General features: G+C 37.9%; 1 protein-coding gene across 1 annotated transcript in view; it reads left to right on the forward strand.

The window, feature by feature from the left end:
• Positions 1 to 19229, forward strand: part of DNAH12 (dynein axonemal heavy chain 12) — a 229700-nt gene that overhangs the window by 74301 nt on the left and 136170 nt on the right. Inside the window, exons 23-29 of the mRNA XM_034996444.1 lie at positions 582 to 701; positions 1207 to 1363; positions 1590 to 1762; positions 11586 to 11738; positions 11975 to 12214; positions 12548 to 12793; positions 13125 to 13244. Coding sequence (XP_034852335.1) covers positions 582 to 701; positions 1207 to 1363; positions 1590 to 1762; positions 11586 to 11738; positions 11975 to 12214; positions 12548 to 12793; positions 13125 to 13244 — 1209 coding nt within the window. The remainder of the gene's footprint in view (positions 1 to 581; positions 702 to 1206; positions 1364 to 1589; positions 1763 to 11585; positions 11739 to 11974; positions 12215 to 12547; positions 12794 to 13124; positions 13245 to 19229) is intronic.

Genomic DNA, 19229 nt, shown 5'->3' on the forward strand with positions numbered 1-19229 from the left:
AGCACAGATTGTTAAATTATGTATAATTCAACAAATATTTAATTGTTCAAATTGTATACTCTGGTCATATAAGTTTTTAGAAAAGCTATAGATAAATCCTACAAGGGTTCTAACTACTAACCCAGTCCTCCACTAGATTGTGTAGTCTCCTTTTCAATTAAATCAGCATCAATATATAATCTATTAGACTGACTTTTTTTTTACAGATTAATAAAACCCTTATATTTCATTATAATAGAACTAATATGTATTCTATATAGAAAACTTGAGAACTCCCCATAGCAAAGCAACATAAAAATCATATAGAAATCACTTTCGAGAATAATCAACAATTAAATTCTTCCAGAGATAACTGTTAACATATTAATGTTCATTTTTCTACTCTTTTATGAATAAACAAATAATTTAAAAATATAATTTATAACAATTTTTCTTTTAAATAGTCATCTGAAAGTTTTCATGACTATGTGATGTTCTAGCCTATGAATGTACCAAATATTGTTATTTCCCTATTGTTAGACATTTAGCTTTTTATTCCTTTCATAATCTTTTAAAGTTAGAAATGCATTTTAATTACTCAGGCTTATCCAGAATCTGCAAGAAAAGATTGGGTTCGAGAGTGGCCTGGCCAAGTTGTACTTTGTGTTTCTCAAATGTTCTGGACTTCTGAGACACAGGAAGTTATAAGTGGTGGGACAGAGGTAAAGCATTTATTTATTTATTTATTTATCTAATTAATTAATTAATTAATTTATAGCGTGCACAGGGGAGGGGCAGAGGGAGAGGGAGAATCTTAAGCAGGCTCCATGCTCAGCAGGGAGTCTGAAGTGGGGCTTGATCTCACAACCCTGAGATCATGACCTGAGCCAAAATCAAGAGTCGGATGCTTAACCAACTGAGCCATCCAGGTGCCCCAAAGCTTTTTTTTACATATACATTCTTTTCTACTGCTATGTTTCTTAGTTAGCTTATCTATTCTTTGTAAAGGCAGTCTTCCCACCAGTTTGTACACCTAGCATTAAAATTATACAATTCTTTGGAAACCTGTTCTTGTATTTTATGAAGCTTAGACAAAGTCATTCTGTTCTAGAATTCATTTCTATATTAAGATATATTATGAAGTCAGAATTGTTTTGTAAAAGAATATATAAAATACATGTTTTAAATACTATATACCATTAGTTTAATTACTTTTTTATTTTGTAGGCATTAAAGAAGTACTATAAGGAACTTCAGAATCAACTAAATGATATTGTAGAGCTGGTAAGGGGAAAACTGTCTAAGCAGACCAGGATTACTCTGGGAGCTTTGGTTACAATTGATGTCCATGCCAGAGATGTGGTCATGGACATGATTGATATGGGTATGTGACTCTTTCCTGTAATGTTAAAGATAAAATATTAATAGCTTCTAGAAACAAAGATTTATACTATACATCTTTTTCTCTCTCAACAGAATTTATTTTACATGATCTTTTTATAAATTGGAAAACAAATTATTTGCTGTTATAAAAGATGATAGGATACCTATTTTTCAAATTATTTTTCCATTTCAGGATTATGTGTCTTGTTTTAATTTATTCTTTCTAGGTGTGTCCCATGATACAGATTTCCAGTGGCTTGCTCAGCTTCGATATTATTGGGAATTTGAAAATGCTCGAGTTCGTATCATTAATTGCAATGTAAAATATGCTTATGAATATCTTGGTAATTCACCTCGACTTGTCATTACACCTCTAACTGACAGGTGTTACAGAACATTGGTATGCATTTAAATTATTTTAATTCATACATTAAAAATTACTTTTTGGTTTGTTGTCATATTTTCTTATCCAAATTTAACATGGCTATCCTCATTTTATTCTCTTACCTGTAATAGTTGAATAGAGCTATCCCTTCCTAATCCCAAAATCCCTTTATATGAAATTATAGTAATGAATATTTACTTCTGGATGCTTTTGTAGAATACAAGAGTGTTTGGATATTAATGCTTGAAAATCATGAGTCACTCCCATTGGGGATAATTGGAAAAAGAAGGTATTAGAGATTTAAAGAGAAAATAGGAGCTTCAGAAAATGGTATCAGTTTTTGCAGTGGGGTTCTGGGAGACATGACAGGAAGATGAGTAAAGTCCATCTGAGCCTTAGAACTCAAAGTTAGTTCTGTTGAAAAGGAGGGAGAAAGCTGAAATGTAGGGGGTGTGAAATGTGTAAGGTCTGTGCTTGTTGAGAACCTATGGAAGATAAAGCTATGACTATAAAAAACAAACAAAAACAAAAAAACCCAAACCACCCAGGAATAAGGTTGCCAGATAAAATATGGGACTCTCAGATAAATTTGAAATTCAGAGAAACAATGAATAATTTGTTAGTATAAGTATGTCCCAAATATTGCACAGGACATACTTATACTAATAAATTATTCATTGTTTCTCTGAAATTCAAATTTAACTGGGCATTCTGCATTTTTATTTGCTAAATCTGGCAACCCTACCTGGGAATTGAGAAGAAGCATCAAGAAACACCAATCCATCTGTGCTGAGTAAGTAAAATTAAAGTCTCCTTGAGTTCTCTAGAAGCAGAGACAAAATGGGGATTCTTGGGCAGATGATTTACTGAGGATGTCCTCAGTAAAAACCTGGAGGGAAGTGAGGAAAATAGGGGGGAAAGCTAAATAAAGATGTAATTTCAACAGAAGTATAGCCTTAGCCTGATCTCATGGGGGAGCTTTGGAGCATAAATGGCATCATGGGGGTACCCCACTTTAAGGCAAAGGGGCCTTTTATATCCCTTTATGGTCATTGGCTATCAGTCACCCCTGGGGCTAGGGGTACGAAAATAAAGAAAGGGAAACCTCACTAAAATAGAGTTCGGAGACCAGAAGGAGAAGTTCTCAAGCTCTACTGCCACTTGTTGTGCAAAACCAAGAGGAAAAAGCATGCACTTGACTTCCCAGACAGGAATAAGGACTTTCTTCTTGTCCAGAAAGAGCCCAGCTAATAAGAGACTATCACAACTCAGCCAATAAAAAGCTACTACACTTGGAACTCCCAGTTTCCTCCAATGGACTTCTTGTTTATAATGGCCTCTCCCATCGGGCCCTTTCCTCTATAAAAGAGCATTCCTCTCCTTTGTTCTCTAGACAACCATGGTTTTGTAGTAGCTTGCATGTTCTGAATTGCATTTGTCTGCTATTCCTGAATAAACCCATTTTTGCTGGTAAGCTAACTGACAGTTTTAAGGGTAACAGGCGTGTGAGTAAGCTTTCGGGTGTTTATGGATAAAGTAGCTCCTATTAATAAAGGGCAATTCTCAGGAGAAAAAGACAGTTCTGAGCTATTTGTAGCTGATACAGCAATTGGGGGGTTGGATGCAATGGCCAGTAAAGGGTGCCAGTGCATCTAGGATAAAATGTTTCACCAAACCTTCTACTTTCTCAGGAAGCTACCAGAGAGCAGGGACCATGTCTGTCTTGTTCTCTACTCTAGGGGTGAACAAGTACACAGTCCCTAAATATTTGTTGGGTAAATGAATCTCAAGCATCTGTGTCCTATCTGGGATCTCAGAAAAATCAGAAGCTGTGAATACTTGGGGAAGCTCATAGCTTTGAGTTGTAAGATCAGAATCCCATTAAACACTTGTCTAGAACACTAGACACTGAAAAAAAAATTCTATTATCCATAATAAAGGGAACCCATTTGTAAGCATTTTGAGAGAACCTGAGGTTTCCAGCAATCGAGTTAATAGGCATTAATAGTATAGCAATTATAAACTTAAGATGGGTAAAATATTGATACTGCCTTTAATAAACTGTTCTTTTATTTTAATAAATGTAAAATATGATTTGTTAATCAAAATGTATTTTATTAAATTATTATTTAAAAAAATTTTAATTAACATATAATGTATTATTTGTTTCAGAGGTACAGGTCTATGATTCATCAGTCTTCCACAATTCACAGTGCTCACCATAGTACATACCCTCCCAATGTCCATCACCAGCCACCCCATCCCTCCCACCCACCCCCCTCCACTCCAGCAACCCTCAGTTTGTTTCCTGAGATTAAGAGTCTCGTATGGTTTGTCTCCCTCTCTGGTTTCATCCTGTTTCATTTTTCCCTCCCTTTCCCTATGATCCTCTGTCTTGTTTCTCAAATTCTTCATATCAGTAGGATTATATGATATTTATCTTTCTCAACTGACTTATTTCGCTTAGCATAATACCCTCTAGTTCCATCCACGTCATTGCAAATGGCAAGATTTCATTTTTTTGATGGCTGCCTAATACTCCATTGTGTGTGTGTGTTTGTGTGTGTGTGTGTGTATACAGGACACACACACACACAACATCTTCTTTATCCATTCATCTGTTGATGGACATCTGGGCTCTTTCCATAGTTTGCCTACTATGGGCATTGCTGCTATAAACATTGGGGTGCATGTGCCCCTTCAGATCCCTACATTTGTATCTGTTTGGTAAATACCCAGTGGCGCAATTCCTGGGTCATAGGGTAGCTCTATTATCAACACTTTGAGGAACCTCCATACTGTTTTCCAGAGTGGCTGCACCAGCTTGCATTCCCACCAACAGTGTAGGAGGGGTCCCCTTTCTCTGCATCCTCACCAACATCTGTCATTTCTTGACTTGTTAATTTTAGCCATTCTGACTGGTGTGAGGTGGTATCTCATTGAGGTTTTGATTTGTATTTCCCTGATGCTGAGCGATGTTGAGCACTTTTTCATGTGTCTGTTGGCCATTTGGTTGTCTTCTTTGCAGAAATGTCTGTTCATGTCTTCTGCCCATTTCTTGATTGGGTTATTTGTTCTTTGGGTGTTGAGTTTGATAAGTTCTTTATAGATTTTGGATACTAGCCCTTTATCTGATATGTCATTTGCAAATATCTTCTCCCATTCTGTCAGTTGTCTTTTGGTTTTGTTGACTGTTTCCTTTGCTTTGCAAAAGCTTTTTATCTTGATGAAGTCCCAATAGTTCATTTTTGCCCTTGCTTCCCTTGCCTTTGGTGATGTTTCTAGGAAGAAGTTGCTGCAGCTGAGGTTGAAGAGGTTGTTGCCTGTGTTCTCCTCAAGGATTTTGATGGATTCCTGTCTCACATTTAGGTCTTTCATCCATTTTGAGTCTATTTTTGTGTGTGGTGTAAGGGAATGGTCCAGTTTCATTCTTCTGCATGTGGCTGTCCAGTTTTCCCAACACCATTTGTTGAAGTGACTGTCTTTTTTCCATTGGACATTCTTTCCTGCTTTTTCGAAGATTAGTTGACCATAGAGTTGAGGGTCCATTTCTGGGCTCTCTATTCTGTTCCATTGATCTGTGTGTCTGTTTTTGTGCCAGTACCATACTGTCTTGATGATGACAGCTTTGTAATAGAGCTTGAAGTCTGGAATTGTGATGCCACTAGCTTTGCTTTTCTTTTTTAACATTCCTCAGGCTTTTCGGTTTTTTTTCTGGTTCCATACAAATTTTAGGATTATTTGTTCCATTTCTTTGAAAAAAGTTGATGGTATTTTGATAGGGATTGCATTAAATGTGTAGATTGCTCTGGGTAGCATAGACATTTTCACAGTATTTGTTCTTCCAATCCATGAGCATGGAATATTTTTCCATTTCTTTGTGTCTTCCTCAATTTCTTTCATGAGTATTCTATAGTTTTCTGAGTACAGATTGTTTGCCTCTTTGGTTAGATTTATTCCGAGGTATCTCATGGTTTTGGGCACAACTGTAAATGAGATTGACTCCTTAATTTCTCTTTCTTCTGTCTTGTTAATGCAACTGATTTCTGTGTATTGATTTTGTTTCCTGCCACTTTACTGAATTCCTGTATGAGTTCTAGCAGTTTTTGGGTGGAGTCTTTTGGGTTTTCCACATAAAGTATCATATCATCTGCAAAAAGTGAGAGTTTGACTTCTTCTTTACCGATTCTGATGCCTTTTATTTCTTTTTGTTGTCTGATTGCCGAGACTAGGACTTCTAGTACTATGTTGAATAGCAGTGGTGATAGTGGACATCCTTGCCGTGTTCCTGACGTTAGGGGAAAAGCTCTCAGTTTTTCCCCATTGAGTATGATATTCGCTGTGGGTTTTTCATAGATGGCTTTTATGATATTGAGGTATGTACCTTCTATCCCTACACTGTGAAGAGTTTAAATCAAGAAAGGATGCTGTACTTTTTCTGCACCTATTGAGAGGATCATAAGGTTCTTGTTCTTTCTTTTATTAATGTATTGTATCACATTGGTTGATTTGCAGATGTTGAACCATGCTTGCAGCCCAGGAATAAATCCCACTTGATCATGGTGAATAATCCTTTTAATGTGCTGTTCGATCCTATTGGCTAGTATTTTGGTGAGAATTTTTGCATCCATGTTGATCAGGGATATTGGTCTGTAATTCTCCTTTTTGATGGGGTCTTTGTCTGGTTTGGGGATCAAGGTAATGCTGACCTCATAAAATGAGTTTGGAAGTTTCCTTCCATTTCTATTTTTTGGAACAGTTTCAGAAGAATAGGTATTAATTTTTCTTGAAATGTTTGGTAGAATTCCCCTGGGAAGCCATCTGGTCCTGGGCTCTTGTTTGTTGGGAGATTTTTGATGACTGCTTCAATTTCCTTACTGTTCATGGGTCTGTTTAGGTTTTCTGTTCCTTCCTGGTTCAGTTTTGGTAGTTGATACATCTCTACGAATGCATCCATTTCTTCCAGATTGTCTGATTGGTTGGCATATAGTTGCTCATAATATGTTCTTATAATTGTTTGTATTTCTTTGGTGTTGGTTGTTGGTCCTCCTCATTCATGATTTTATTTATTTGGGCTCTTTCTCTTTTCTTTTTGATAAGTCTGCCAGGGGTTTATCAATCTTATTAATTCTTTCAAAGAACCAGCTCCTAGTGTCATTGATCTGTTCTACTGTTCTTTTGGTTTCTATTTCATTGATTTCTGTTCTGATCTTTTTTATTTCTCTTCTTCTGCTGGCTTTAGGCTTCATTTGCTGTTCTTTCTCCAGCTCCTTTAAGTGTAGGGTTAGATTGTGTATTTGAGAACTTTCTTGTTTCTTGAGAAAGGCTTGTATTGCTATATACTTTCTTCTTAGGACTGCCTTTGCTGCATCCCAAAGGTTTTGAACAGTTGTGTTTTCATTTTCATTTGTTTTCATGAATTTTTAAAATTCTTCTTTAATTTCCTGGTTGACCCATTCATTCTTTAGTAGTATGCTCTTTAGCCTCCATGTATTTGAGTTCTTTCCAACTTTCCTCTTGTGATTGAGTTCTAGTTTCAAAGCATTGTGGTCTGAAAATATGCAGGGAATGATCCCAGTTTTTTGGTACTGGTTGAGACCTGATTTGTGACCCAGGTTGTGATCTATTCTGGATTATGTTCCATGTGCACTCAAGAAGAATGTGTATTCTGTTGCTTTGGGATGGAATGTTCTAAGTATATCTGTGAAGTCCATCTGGTCCAGTGTGTCATATAAAGCCTTTATTTCCTTGTTGATCTTTTGCTTAGATGACCTGTCTGTTTCAGTAAGGGGGGGTGTTAAAGTCCCCCACTATTACTGTATTATTGTCAATGTGTTTCTTTGGTTTTGTTATTAATTGGCTTGTATAATTGGCTGCTCCCATGTTAGGGGCATAGATATTTAAATTTGTTAGACCTTCTTGTTGGATAGACCCTTTAAGTATGATATAGTGTCCTTCCTCATCTCTTATTACAGTCTTTGGTTTAAAATCTAATTTGTGATACATGGATTTCTACCCCAGCTTTCTTTTGATGTGCATTAGCATTGTGAATGGTGTTCCAGCCCCTCACTTTAAATCTGTAGGTGTCTTTGGGTATAAAATGAGTCTCTTGCAGACAGCATATTGATGGGTCTTGTTTTTCTTTTTTTTATCCAATCTGATACCCTGTTTTTGGATTGGGGCAGTTAGCCCATTTACATTCAGGGCAACTCTTCAAAGATATGAATTTAGTGCTATTGTATTGGCTGTAAGGCGACTGTTACCATATATCGTCTCTGTTCCTTTCTGGTCTGTGTGACTTTTAGGCTCTCTCTTTGCTTAGAGGACCCCTTTCAATATCTCTTGTAGGGCTGGTTTGGTGTTAACAATTTCTTTTAGTTTTTGTTTGTCCTGGAAGCTTATCTCTCCTTCTGTTTTCAATGACAGCCTAACTAGATATTCTTGGCTGCATATTTTTCTCATTTAGTGCTCTGAATATTTCATGCCAGTCCTTCCTGGCCTACCAGGTCTCTGTGGATAGGTCTGCTGCCAATCTAATGTTTCTACCATTGTTGGTTACCGACCTCTTGTCCCGAGCTGCTTTCAGGATTTTCTCTGTCTCTGAGACTTGTGAGTGTTACTATTAGATGTCAGAGTGTTGACCTATTTTTAATGATTTTGAGTGGGGTTCTCTGTGCCTCCTGGATTTTGATGGTTGTTTCCTTCCCCAAATTAGGGAAATTCTCCACTATAATTTGCTCCAATATACCTTCAGCCCCTCTCTCTCTTTCTTCTTCTTCTGGGATCCCAATTATTCTAATGTTGTTTGCTTTATGGTATCACTTATCTCTCAAATTCTTCCCTTTTGATCCAGTAGTTGTTTATCTCTCTTTTTCTCAGCTTCTTTATTCTCCATCATTTGGTGGTCTATAGCACTAATTCTCTCTTCTGCCTTATTTATCCTAGCATTTAGAGCCTCCATTTTTTATTGCACCTCATTAGTAGCCTTTTTGATTTTGACTTGGTTAGATGTTAGTTCCTTTATTTCTCCAGAAAGGGATTCTCTAGTATTTTCTGTGCTTTTTTCAAGCCCAGCTAGTATCTTTATAATCGTCATTCTGGACTCTAGTTCCAACATCTTACTAATGTCCATATTGATTACATCCCTGGCAGTCAATACTGCCTCTTGTTCTTTTTTTTGAGGTGACTTTTTCCATCTTGTCATTTTGTCCAGAGGAGAACAGATGAATGAGAGAACAAAATGCTAAAAGGGTAACAACAACCCCAGAAAAGTATACACTAAACAAATCAGAAGAGACCTGAAACCAGGGAGAAAAGAAAGGGGGAAGAAAAAAAAAGAATATGATCAGGCTGGTGAATAGAATAGAGCCGCACAGTAGATTTTGGGTGTATTTTGGTCTGTTAGAAGAAATTGCCTCCCAAAATTTTAAAGAAAGAAAAACTTATATATATACAAAAATAAGGGTAAGTATGATGAAGGGATGGAATATGACTGTAAAGATGAAAATTAAGAAAGATTTTAAAAAAGGAATTGTTAATGTAAGAAGTTGGTTGAAAAAAGAATGAAAAAAATTAAAAGAGAATGTGATCAGGCAGGAGATTAGGACGTCATACATTATATTTAGGGTATATTTTGGTCTGTTAGAAGAAACTGTATCCCAAAATTTTAAAGAAAGAAAAACATATATATACAAAAAATAGGGTTAAATACAATGAAGGGATAGAATATGGCTCTAAAATGAAAATTAAAAAAGATTTTTAAAAAGGAATTGATAAGATGTTGGTTGAAAAAGGAAAGAAGAAAAATTCAATGAAAAAAATAGAAAGAAAGAAAAAAGAAAATTTAAAAAATTAACTTTGAAAGACTAAAGAATCATGGGGGAAAAAGCCCTGAATTCTGTGTGCAGTATTTCCCTAGCTCTGGCGTTCTGCCATTCTCATTGATAGGTAAACTTGGTCTTGGCTGGCTGTTCTTGCTGATCTTCTGGGGGAGGGGCCTGTTGCCATGGTTCCCAAATATCTTTGCCAGAGATGGAATTGCCCTGCCCTTGCAGGGTCTGGGCTAAGTAATCTGCTCGGGTTTGCTCTCGGGAGCTTTTGTTCCCTGCAAGCTTTCCGTGTAGCTTTGGAGGCTGAGAGTGAAGATGGTGGCCTCCCAGTCTCCACCCTGGAGGAGCCGAGAACTCAGGACCCCACTCCTCAGTGCGCCCCCAGAGAAAAGCAGTCAGTTACTCCCGTCTCCCCGGTCTCCGGCCGCACTCTGTGCTCACCTGGCCTGTGACCAAGCATTTCTATCTCTGGTACATGACCCTGTTTGGAATCTCCAAACCCAGCAGATCCCTGCGGTGCGCTCCTGCGCCACTCGTCCCAGGGCAGGAAGGGGAGTCTCCCCGGATCTGCTGCTCGTTGGGTCCCTGCTGGAGGAGCAGTGGCCCGACTGTGCCGCAGATCATGGTTTATGGCAACCCTGAGCTGAGAGCCCACTCCTTGGCTCTGTCTCTGCAGTTGGCTTCCCTGCTCCGATACCTGGGAGCTCTGCCACACTCAGGCATCCCTTGTCTTTCTGTGACCCCGAGGGTCCTGAGACCACACTGTCCCAGCGAGGGTTCCACCCCCTGCTTAGCCAATGGAGTGACATCCCTTGGCAGAGCCGACTTCTAATAGTTCCGATTTTGTGCTCCACTGCTCTATCACTTGCCAGAAGCAGCCAACGGAGGCCCCCTCCCCCTGCCGTCTATCCTCCCGAATATCGCCTCAGATTCACTTCTCCGCACGTCCTACCTTCCAGAAAGTGGTCGCTTTTCCGTTCAGAGAGTTGTTGGTATTCTATTCTTCGATCTCCTGTTGAGTTTGTAGGTGTTCAGAATGGTTTGATCCCTATCCAGCTGAATTCCTGGGGCCAGATGAAATTTAGGTCTCCTACTCCTCTGCCATCTTGCTCCTCCCCTTTATTAAATTATTTTTTAATAGACTTTTTTAAGAGCAGTTTTAGGTTCACGGAACACTTAAGCAGAAAGTACAGAGAGCTCCCACGTATGCCTTACCTGTACCATATGTACAACTTTGGTCCCTTAACCCTATTTTTTTCTAAAAGGAGTTAGGTTTCGTACTTAACTCTCATACCAGTTTTCTTGAAAGAAACCCCATGGTTGGAGTTGACTGTAATTTATATGCTTCTAAAAATTTCCAGCCACTGTTCTAGTCCTTCAGGGGACCCAGAAAGAATTCAGAAATTGGTGACATTTCTCTCAAACAGCTTAAAGACTAATTGAGAGGAAAAACAGTCTACAAAATTAAGTGTAATGCAAGGTTGAAAGTGATCATGCCAGTAAGAGAAGTGCAGAACAGTGTTGTAAGAATGGAGAAAATGGAAAACATACCATGAGTGGAGTACCATAGCCAGGTGAATTTTGAGCAAAATTCTGTATTAGGTCATCTGTTTCTCTTCCAACTGATGGGCCCCCATTTACAACACTCATTTGCAGGTGTTGGCTCTTGGCAGACAGCCATGGAGATTGTCATTAATGATCTCCGCAACTGTCTCCACAACCATCTCTAATCAAACCTTTCTGACCCAATGTGAATACCTTAAGGCTAGATTCTCTTTGTTTGTAAAGGCAAATGGGATACCCATGAGGTATTATAATACACTTTTCCTTGTGCAGCTGGAAAAGTGCATGCTAAAAATTAACTGAACGATATAATTGTATTACTGCTCCTTTGAAGCTACAAATAAGCATAAGTCAATTTTGTAAGCAATTGTCTATTATAGGTTTTCTTTCTTTCTTTTTTTTTCAGTTAAGCACGGATTTCTTTTCACATATATTTTTCTCTTCAGATAGGTGCCTTCTATTTGAACCTCGGAGGAGCTCCAGAGGGGCCAGCAGGCACAGGAAAAACTGAAACCAGCAAGGACTTGGCTAAAGCTCTTGCAGTCCAATGTGTGGTGTTCAACTGTTCAGATGGGCTAGATTATCTAGCAATGGGAAAGGTAAAGTTGCATATTGAATGTTATAAACTTAGAGCTAGGTCCAACTGGATAAACTGAAACGAATTCACATTATTTGAATGTTTATGCATTGCTTAAACCTCAGTTTTAGGGGTAAAGACATTGTTTTTATACTTGGGGGTTTATTGGTTTTCAGTTTTGACTTAAAAGATTAAATATTTGTTTAACAAATGATGCCCCTTAGTAAGAAAACTCACCTCCTTTCTCCTTGTTCTTAGTTTTTTAAAGGACTGGCTTCTTCTGGTGCTTGGGCTTGCTTTGATGAATTTAATCGGATTGAGTTGGAAGTGCTGTCAGTGGTAGCTCAACAGATCCTTTGCATTCAGAGAGCCATTCAACAGAAGCTGGAAGTGTTTGTTTTTGAAGGGACAGAGCTTAAGCTCAATCCAAACTGCTTTGTAGCCATTACCATGAACCCTGGCTATGCGGGACGTTCTGAATTACCAGATAATCTTAAGGTAATATCTTGCAAGAGTGTAAATTTAATTAAATCTAACAGCACCATCCACTTAAAATGGTATAATTTCCTCACATATATTTGTAAATCTCCCTTTTACCTTTGCCATTACCTACAAGGTAAACCTCTAAAAACTTTTTTAGGCATCTAATGCATATTAAAGTACATGAAACCATTACGGTGCTACTGAAAAAAAATTACAGGATTAATGAAAATGTGCTGCATTAGGGGAATAAGCTTGAATATCACCACATTCTGTTGGGATGCTTGTGCTCAGCTTTTAAAAATGGTTTCCGTTATATAAGTAATAGATTTCATTCATTATATACTTCAGGTTCTTTTTAGAACAGTGGCTATGATGGTTCCAAACTATGCCCTCATAGCAGAAATCTCCCTCTACTCCTATGGATTTTTGAATGCGAAACCTCTGTCTGTGAAAATAGTGATGACCTACAGGCTTTGCTCAGAACAGCTCTCGTCACAATTTCATTATGACTATGGAATGCGAGCAGTAAAAGCAGTTTTAGTGGCTGCTGGAAACCTAAAACTAAAATTTCCAAATGAAAATGAAGATATACTGGTAAGTGTTAAATATATACGTTATGAAAGCCTCAGTACAAGATACATTTTTTTTTTTTTTTTAGGAAAGTTGATCAGGAGCTATAAATAGGCAAATAAGAGAGTTGCTGGTTTTGAACCTTTTTATGTGAGGTTGAAATAGTAGTTTTGGGATTATGTTATTCATTATACTTTATATGAATCCAAGGACCTTCTGGCTTGATAAGCATAGTGTTGGCATTTTAGTATGGGGATTCCGTAGAGAGATGTGAGAGGAACTTTGACTTTTAGTGGTGGGCAGGGTGGGCAATATGGGCAAATAACTTATATTGTAATTTTTGGATGATTTTTAGCTTCTTCGGTCAATTAAAGATGTAAATGAACCGAAGTTTCTATCACATGATATACCCTTATTTAATGGAATAACTAGTGACCTATTTCCTGGTATTAAACTTCCTGAAGCTGACTATCATGTAAGTAAACCTGTGAGAATGATTTATTCTGCAAATAAATTTATCTGATGACTCAATCATTTTAAATGCATTAAATTATTCTATTTGGAGGATAAACCCCTATTTTGGCCACTTTCATTAATGAGGATGAGTAAATTCTGGTATCTTCTGTTATAGGATACCAATGTTAACAAGATTCAGATTAAAGATAATGTTCTTTCTAAGAGAATGAGTACTTTTATTTCCTATCTTACTAAGAAATCATGTGATTTCTGATATTTGCTTCAATGTGTACTGTAATTCTGTTGTGTACTCTAGCAGGTAGAAAAGATGGTAAACTGCAAGTGGCAAAACATCCTATAGTTCACATAAGGATTTCTCATATTTAAGTAATATGCTTTTTTTTAAGAGGAAACAAACCATGTGCATTTCCAATTTCATCTAAATTATACATTAAAATGTACATATATATATACATATATATACACATAAGAATAAGTGTCTGCTGTTTATAGCTGTTATGTAATGTAAAATCAAGATAAAATTTTTTGAATTAAGTTTTTTTTTTTAAGATTTTATTTATTTGTTAGAGAGAGCGTGGGCGAGAGAGTGAGTGAGAGTACAAGCAGGGGGAGCTGCAGGCAGAGGGAGAAGCAGGCTCCCTGCTGAGGTAGGAGCCTGGTGCGGGACTCGATCCCAGGGCACCGGGATCATGACCTGAGCCGAAGGCAGCCGCTTAACCGACTGAGCCACCCAGGCGTCCCTTTAATTAAGTTTTTAATTTTAATTCCAGGGTATTTAACATACAGTGTTATATTAGTTTCAGGCATACAATACAGTGATTCAACAGTTCTATATACTACTCAGTGCTCATCGTGATGAGTATACTCTTGAATCCCCATCACCTATTTCACCCACTCCCCTACCCACCTCCCCTCTGGTAACCATCAGTTTGTTCTCTATAGGTCTGAGTCTGTTTCTTGGTTTGTTTCTCTCTCTCTGTCTCTCTCTTTTTCCCTTTGCTCATTTGTTTTGTTTCTTAAATTCCACATATGGTATCTGTGTTTCTCTGACTGATTTCACTTAGCATTATACTCTCTAGCTCCATCTAGGTCGTTGCAAATGGCAAGATTTCCTTCCTTTTTTTTTTTTTTTTAAGATTTTATTTATTTATTTGAGAGAGAGAGTGAGAGAGAGAGCGCAAGAGGGGGTAGGGTTAGAGGGAGAAGCTGACTCCCCGCTGAGCAGGGAGCCCGATGTGGGACTAGATCCCGGGACTCCGGGATCATGACCTGAGCTGAAGGCAGTCGCTTAACCAACTGAGCCACCCAGGCGCCCAAGATTTCCTTCCTTTTTATGGCTGAATAACATTCCATTGTGTATATATACCACTTCTTTATCCATTCATCTATCAAGGGATACTTGGGTTGATTCCATAATTTGGCTATTGTAGATAGTGGCAATTTCTATGGTGAAATGTATAGTGAATACTTCTTGAGTTCAGCATGTATAAACTACCTTTTTCCATTTGATGATTCAATTCTTCCACCCCATCTCTCTATTGATATTACTGTGAAAATTTCAATTTGTTTGAGCTATTATATCATTAAGGCATCACTTGGCTTAAAGGCATCATTTACTTTTTAGCCTTTTTAAAAATTTTAAACCTTCAAACTCAAATGCTAATATACATCCTATGGCGGTATCAGATTAATGTGACTCTAGGGTGTTTTCCAAAACCAACAACCAGTTCTCTTCTCTGGACACCAACTGGATGTTCAACAACTCAATTCTGACACAAACTTCAGGTAGTCATTATCAGACTCCACAGATTAAAGGCTCAGTCCTACAAGACTGCCCCTCACTTCAGTCAGTCTCAAGTCCTGGGCCACCTATGTTTCTGACTGGCTGGGGTTTCCACAACCTCCCCACCCAGCTTTGATAATTCATTAGAATAGCTCACAGAACTCAGGAACACAGTTTACTTACGTTTATTATAAAAGATACAACCTGGGGCTGGGGCAGGGGTAGCCTGGCTGGCTCAGTGGTAGAGCATACAGACTCTTGACCTCAGGGTTGTTGGTTCAAGACCCACATTGGGTGTGGATCCTACTTAAGAAAAAAAAAAAGATATAAAGGATACAATTTGGGAAGAACCAAATGGAAGGAGATGTATAGGGTAAGGTAGGTATGGGTGGGTGGCAGCATGCTTCAGGGTATGTCATTCTCCCTGGACTTCAATGTGCTCACCAAACCAGCTCTCTGAATCTTGTTGTTCAAGAGTTTTTACAGAGCTCAGTCTCCTGCCCTTTTCCTCCCTCCCCCACCCCAGTTCATTCACCAAAGGCTGGTAAGTAGGGCTGAAAGTTCCAACCCTCTAAACACTGGGTCTTTCCTGTGACTGGCCTCATCCTGAGGCTATCTAAGGTCCCCACCCTAAGTTGCCTCATCAGCACAAACTTGGGTGTGATTGACAAGGGCTCATTAAGAATAACAAAGATATTCTTGTCACTCAGGAAATTTTAAGGGTTATAGGGGCCCTGTGCCACGGACTGGGAATAAAGACCATATATATTTTTATATTATACCACAGGTAATTATCAAGATGATTCAGGGTATGCTAATAGGATTTTTAAAAATCAGAATGAAAATACAGAACTTTTAACATTGTCATGGAGAATTCTTGTCCTATGAATATAGCAATCAATGCATGGATCCACAGCTTCCAGTTTGAAAACTACTACTAGGAGTCAGTGCTGTGAGGTGTGTGGCCAAGTGACTCAGTGCACCTGCAGATGAGCCAAGGGGAGCCAGCGCTATTGAAAAAACCTACTATGTCATATTGCTTTTTAATATGTGTAATATTCCTTTATTTTTCCTTTACTGACTCCTTTTGGGTTTCAGATAGAGTTTATTACTCTGTTAATCTTCTCTGTTGGATTTCTAGCATCTCAATAGTCACTCCACAGGTTATAATATTCATCCTTGACTTATTACAATTTACCTTAAGTTTGTATTTCATCATTTCAGAAACAACATAAAATCTTTAAGTGGTGTTATTTTATTATCCACTCATCCCTGCCCATTGTACTATTGTCGTCATGTATTTTATTTCTACATATTATAAACTCCACAATACAGTGTTATTTTTTGCTTTTGGTATTAGCATTTGAAAAAAAGTCCTTTCTATTAACTTTTTCTAGTGTTTTTTATTCTTTCTAGCAGATACATGCTTTCATCTGAGATCTTTTTCCTTCAACAGAAAGAACTTCCTTTAGTATTTCTTGTGTGCATGTGGGTCTTCTGGCAACTAATTCTCTTAGCTTTTGTTGGTTTGAAATGTCTTTATTTAGCCTTAATTTCTTAAGAATTATTTTCACTAGATATAGAAATCCAGATTGGCAGGGGTCTGCCCCTCTTTCTGCATTGTTTTAAAGATATTATTTCTATTAACTCCTGGCTCTCATTGTTATAGTTGGAAGTCAGGTATTTTTCTTACTTATGTGTGTCTGAATTTAACGTGTGTTTTCGCTCTGGCTCTTTTAATATTTTTCTTTGCCTGTGTGCCTTGTGGTGTTTGTTTGGTACTTATCTTGCTTGGATTTGCTGCACTTCTTGAATCTGTGGATTGATATCTTTAGAAAATTCTCAGTAATTATCTCAAAACATTTCTTCTGCCCTATTTTGTCTCCCTGGTCCCTCTGGGACTCCAATTAAATGTATGTTAGATTATTTTGTTGCAGAATTTGCAGGGTTCTTGTCTCATGGAGTTGAAGAATGAATCTCGCAGACCCAAAAGGGTGACGTGAAAGTTTATTAAGTGAAGGTGAAAACAGAAAGGAAAGAAAAAACTCTCTAGAGTGAGAGAGGCCCTGAATGGGTTGCCACTGAGGGCTTTTAGTGCAGTCTTCTATTGAGAACTGATGCAAGCTTGTGCCGTCTTGTTTTGTTCCCTTATCTCTTGCTCAGCTCTGTCTCATTGTCTCCATCTGCCAGGAGTAGTTTCAGAGCCTAGTCTGGGGATTCAGGGACCTCCTATCTCTTCTGACTATACCTTAACTCCTTCCTTATTCATGGGACAGGACCTTAGGCAGAAAGATTTATACTGGGATTGTGAGGAGTGACTGATTGTATACTTTAATTAGTGGGGGTTAGGGATAGCGCAAGTCTCCAAAAAATCTGGAAGCAAGGCTTTCAGGACCTTGAGGGGTAGCTGCTGCTAAGATAAGGTTACTTTTAAACATGAAGGCACTAAGGCAGCCACAAGCTCCTTGAGGAAGGTCACGCTGTATGTGTTTCAGGTATCAGTGGGCTGCAAGCTGGAGGGAGATTTTATTTTATTTATTTATTTTTAAAAATTTTTAAAGATTTATTTATTTATTTATTTGACAGAGAGAGACACAGCGAGAGAGGGAACACAAGCAGGGGGAGTGGGAAAGGGAGAAGCAGGCTTCCTGCGGAGCAGGGAGCCTGATGTGGGCCTCGAACCCAGGACCGTGGGATCATGACCTGAGCCGAAGGCAGATGCTTAATGACTGAGCCACCCAGGTGCCCTGTAGGGAGATTTTAAGTTACATTTCTTTTGCTTTTGTTTCCCACATCAATTTTATATTGCCTCACACATCTCTTATGTTCTGTTTTTATTAATTTTATTTTCTGTGCTGTAGTTTGGATACATTTTATTGGCCTGTCTTTAAGATCAATGATTTTTTTTCTTTGATTTTGTTCAGTCTGCTGATAAACCTATCCAATGAGTTATTAATTTCACATATTTTATTTTTTTAGTTTTAGCGTATCTAATCTGGTTTCATTAAAACTACATTTTTCTTTGCTTGAATTCTTCATCTTTTCGTCTGTTTTCTGTCATATTGTCTATTTTCTCTTAAACATTTATAGAAATTATTTTTATTGTTCTGCTAATTATGACATCTAGGTCATCTGGGAGTTTGTTTTTTTCTCTTGATCTTTAGCTATTTCATATCATGACTTGTGAAGTTTGTTTTTGTGTTAAAAATTGTGTATAAAATAATTGTAGAGGCTAAAGTATTATTTTCCCACAGAAAAACTATGTTTTTCCTTTGTCAGATAGCTAGACTGAGTGATGATCAATTCAGTTGGGAGTTAACCCAAGCCAGAGTTTTGTGGCAGCATTGTTGAACTTTAGTTTACCTCTGGTTTCATGTCTTTAGAGTGAGAATTGTCCTATAATATAGGGCCATCCCTCTAGCAGCATTTTGGGATACAAGCATCCCAATAAGGTGATATCTGTGTGCCTTTCTAGCTAAGTCCTTGATTTCTTGCCTCACCTCACATTCAGCAAAATCATAGGCAGTGGGTGAATCAGATTTGCATTTGAGGCTTCTCCAGATTCAAATCTGCCACACAAGCCCAGATGACCATTAAATTCTCTGATGATTTCTCTTTATTTCAGCAAAGTCCCTCTGCCTATGGCAGGCCCAATCCAATGCCCATCTGATGTCTGTAGCTGGAAAATGCTCCCAGCAGCTAAATTAGCATTGCTTTGTGCTCACCTAGAAAGGCACATCCCTTTCTGAAATTTATTTCCTTTAGACATACTTGTATCCAAAAACTTCTTTATCTTTAAAATTTTTTATTTTTTTTATTTTTTAATTTTTATTTATTTTATTTTTATTTTTTTAGATTCTTCATTTCTTTAGTTACTACAGTGTGAAGGATTGTTTGGCATATCCTTCCACATCCTAACCAAAGGTGAAATTCTGGAAAACACTATTAAAAGGAGTTTCCATGCAGCCTGCATCCAGTGCTATGGTGCTCTGATCATTAATTTGTAATAGGGAATAATAATATTTTTAAAGTAATTTAATTCTTTTTGTTCTTCCTTTTAATTAAAAAAATTAAGCTTTTAAAAAATAAAGCTTTAGGCCCCTAGGTGCCTCAGTTGGTTAAGCGACTGCCTTTGGCTCAGGTCATGATCCTGGAGTCTTGGGATCGAGTCCCACATCGGGCTCCCGGCTCAGCCGGGAG

This window comes from Mirounga leonina, unplaced genomic scaffold (genome assembly GCF_011800145.1).
Source record: "Mirounga leonina isolate KUSES-001 unplaced genomic scaffold, KU_Mleo_1.0 Mir_94, whole genome shotgun sequence".
NCBI lineage: Eukaryota > Metazoa > Chordata > Mammalia > Carnivora > Phocidae > Mirounga > Mirounga leonina.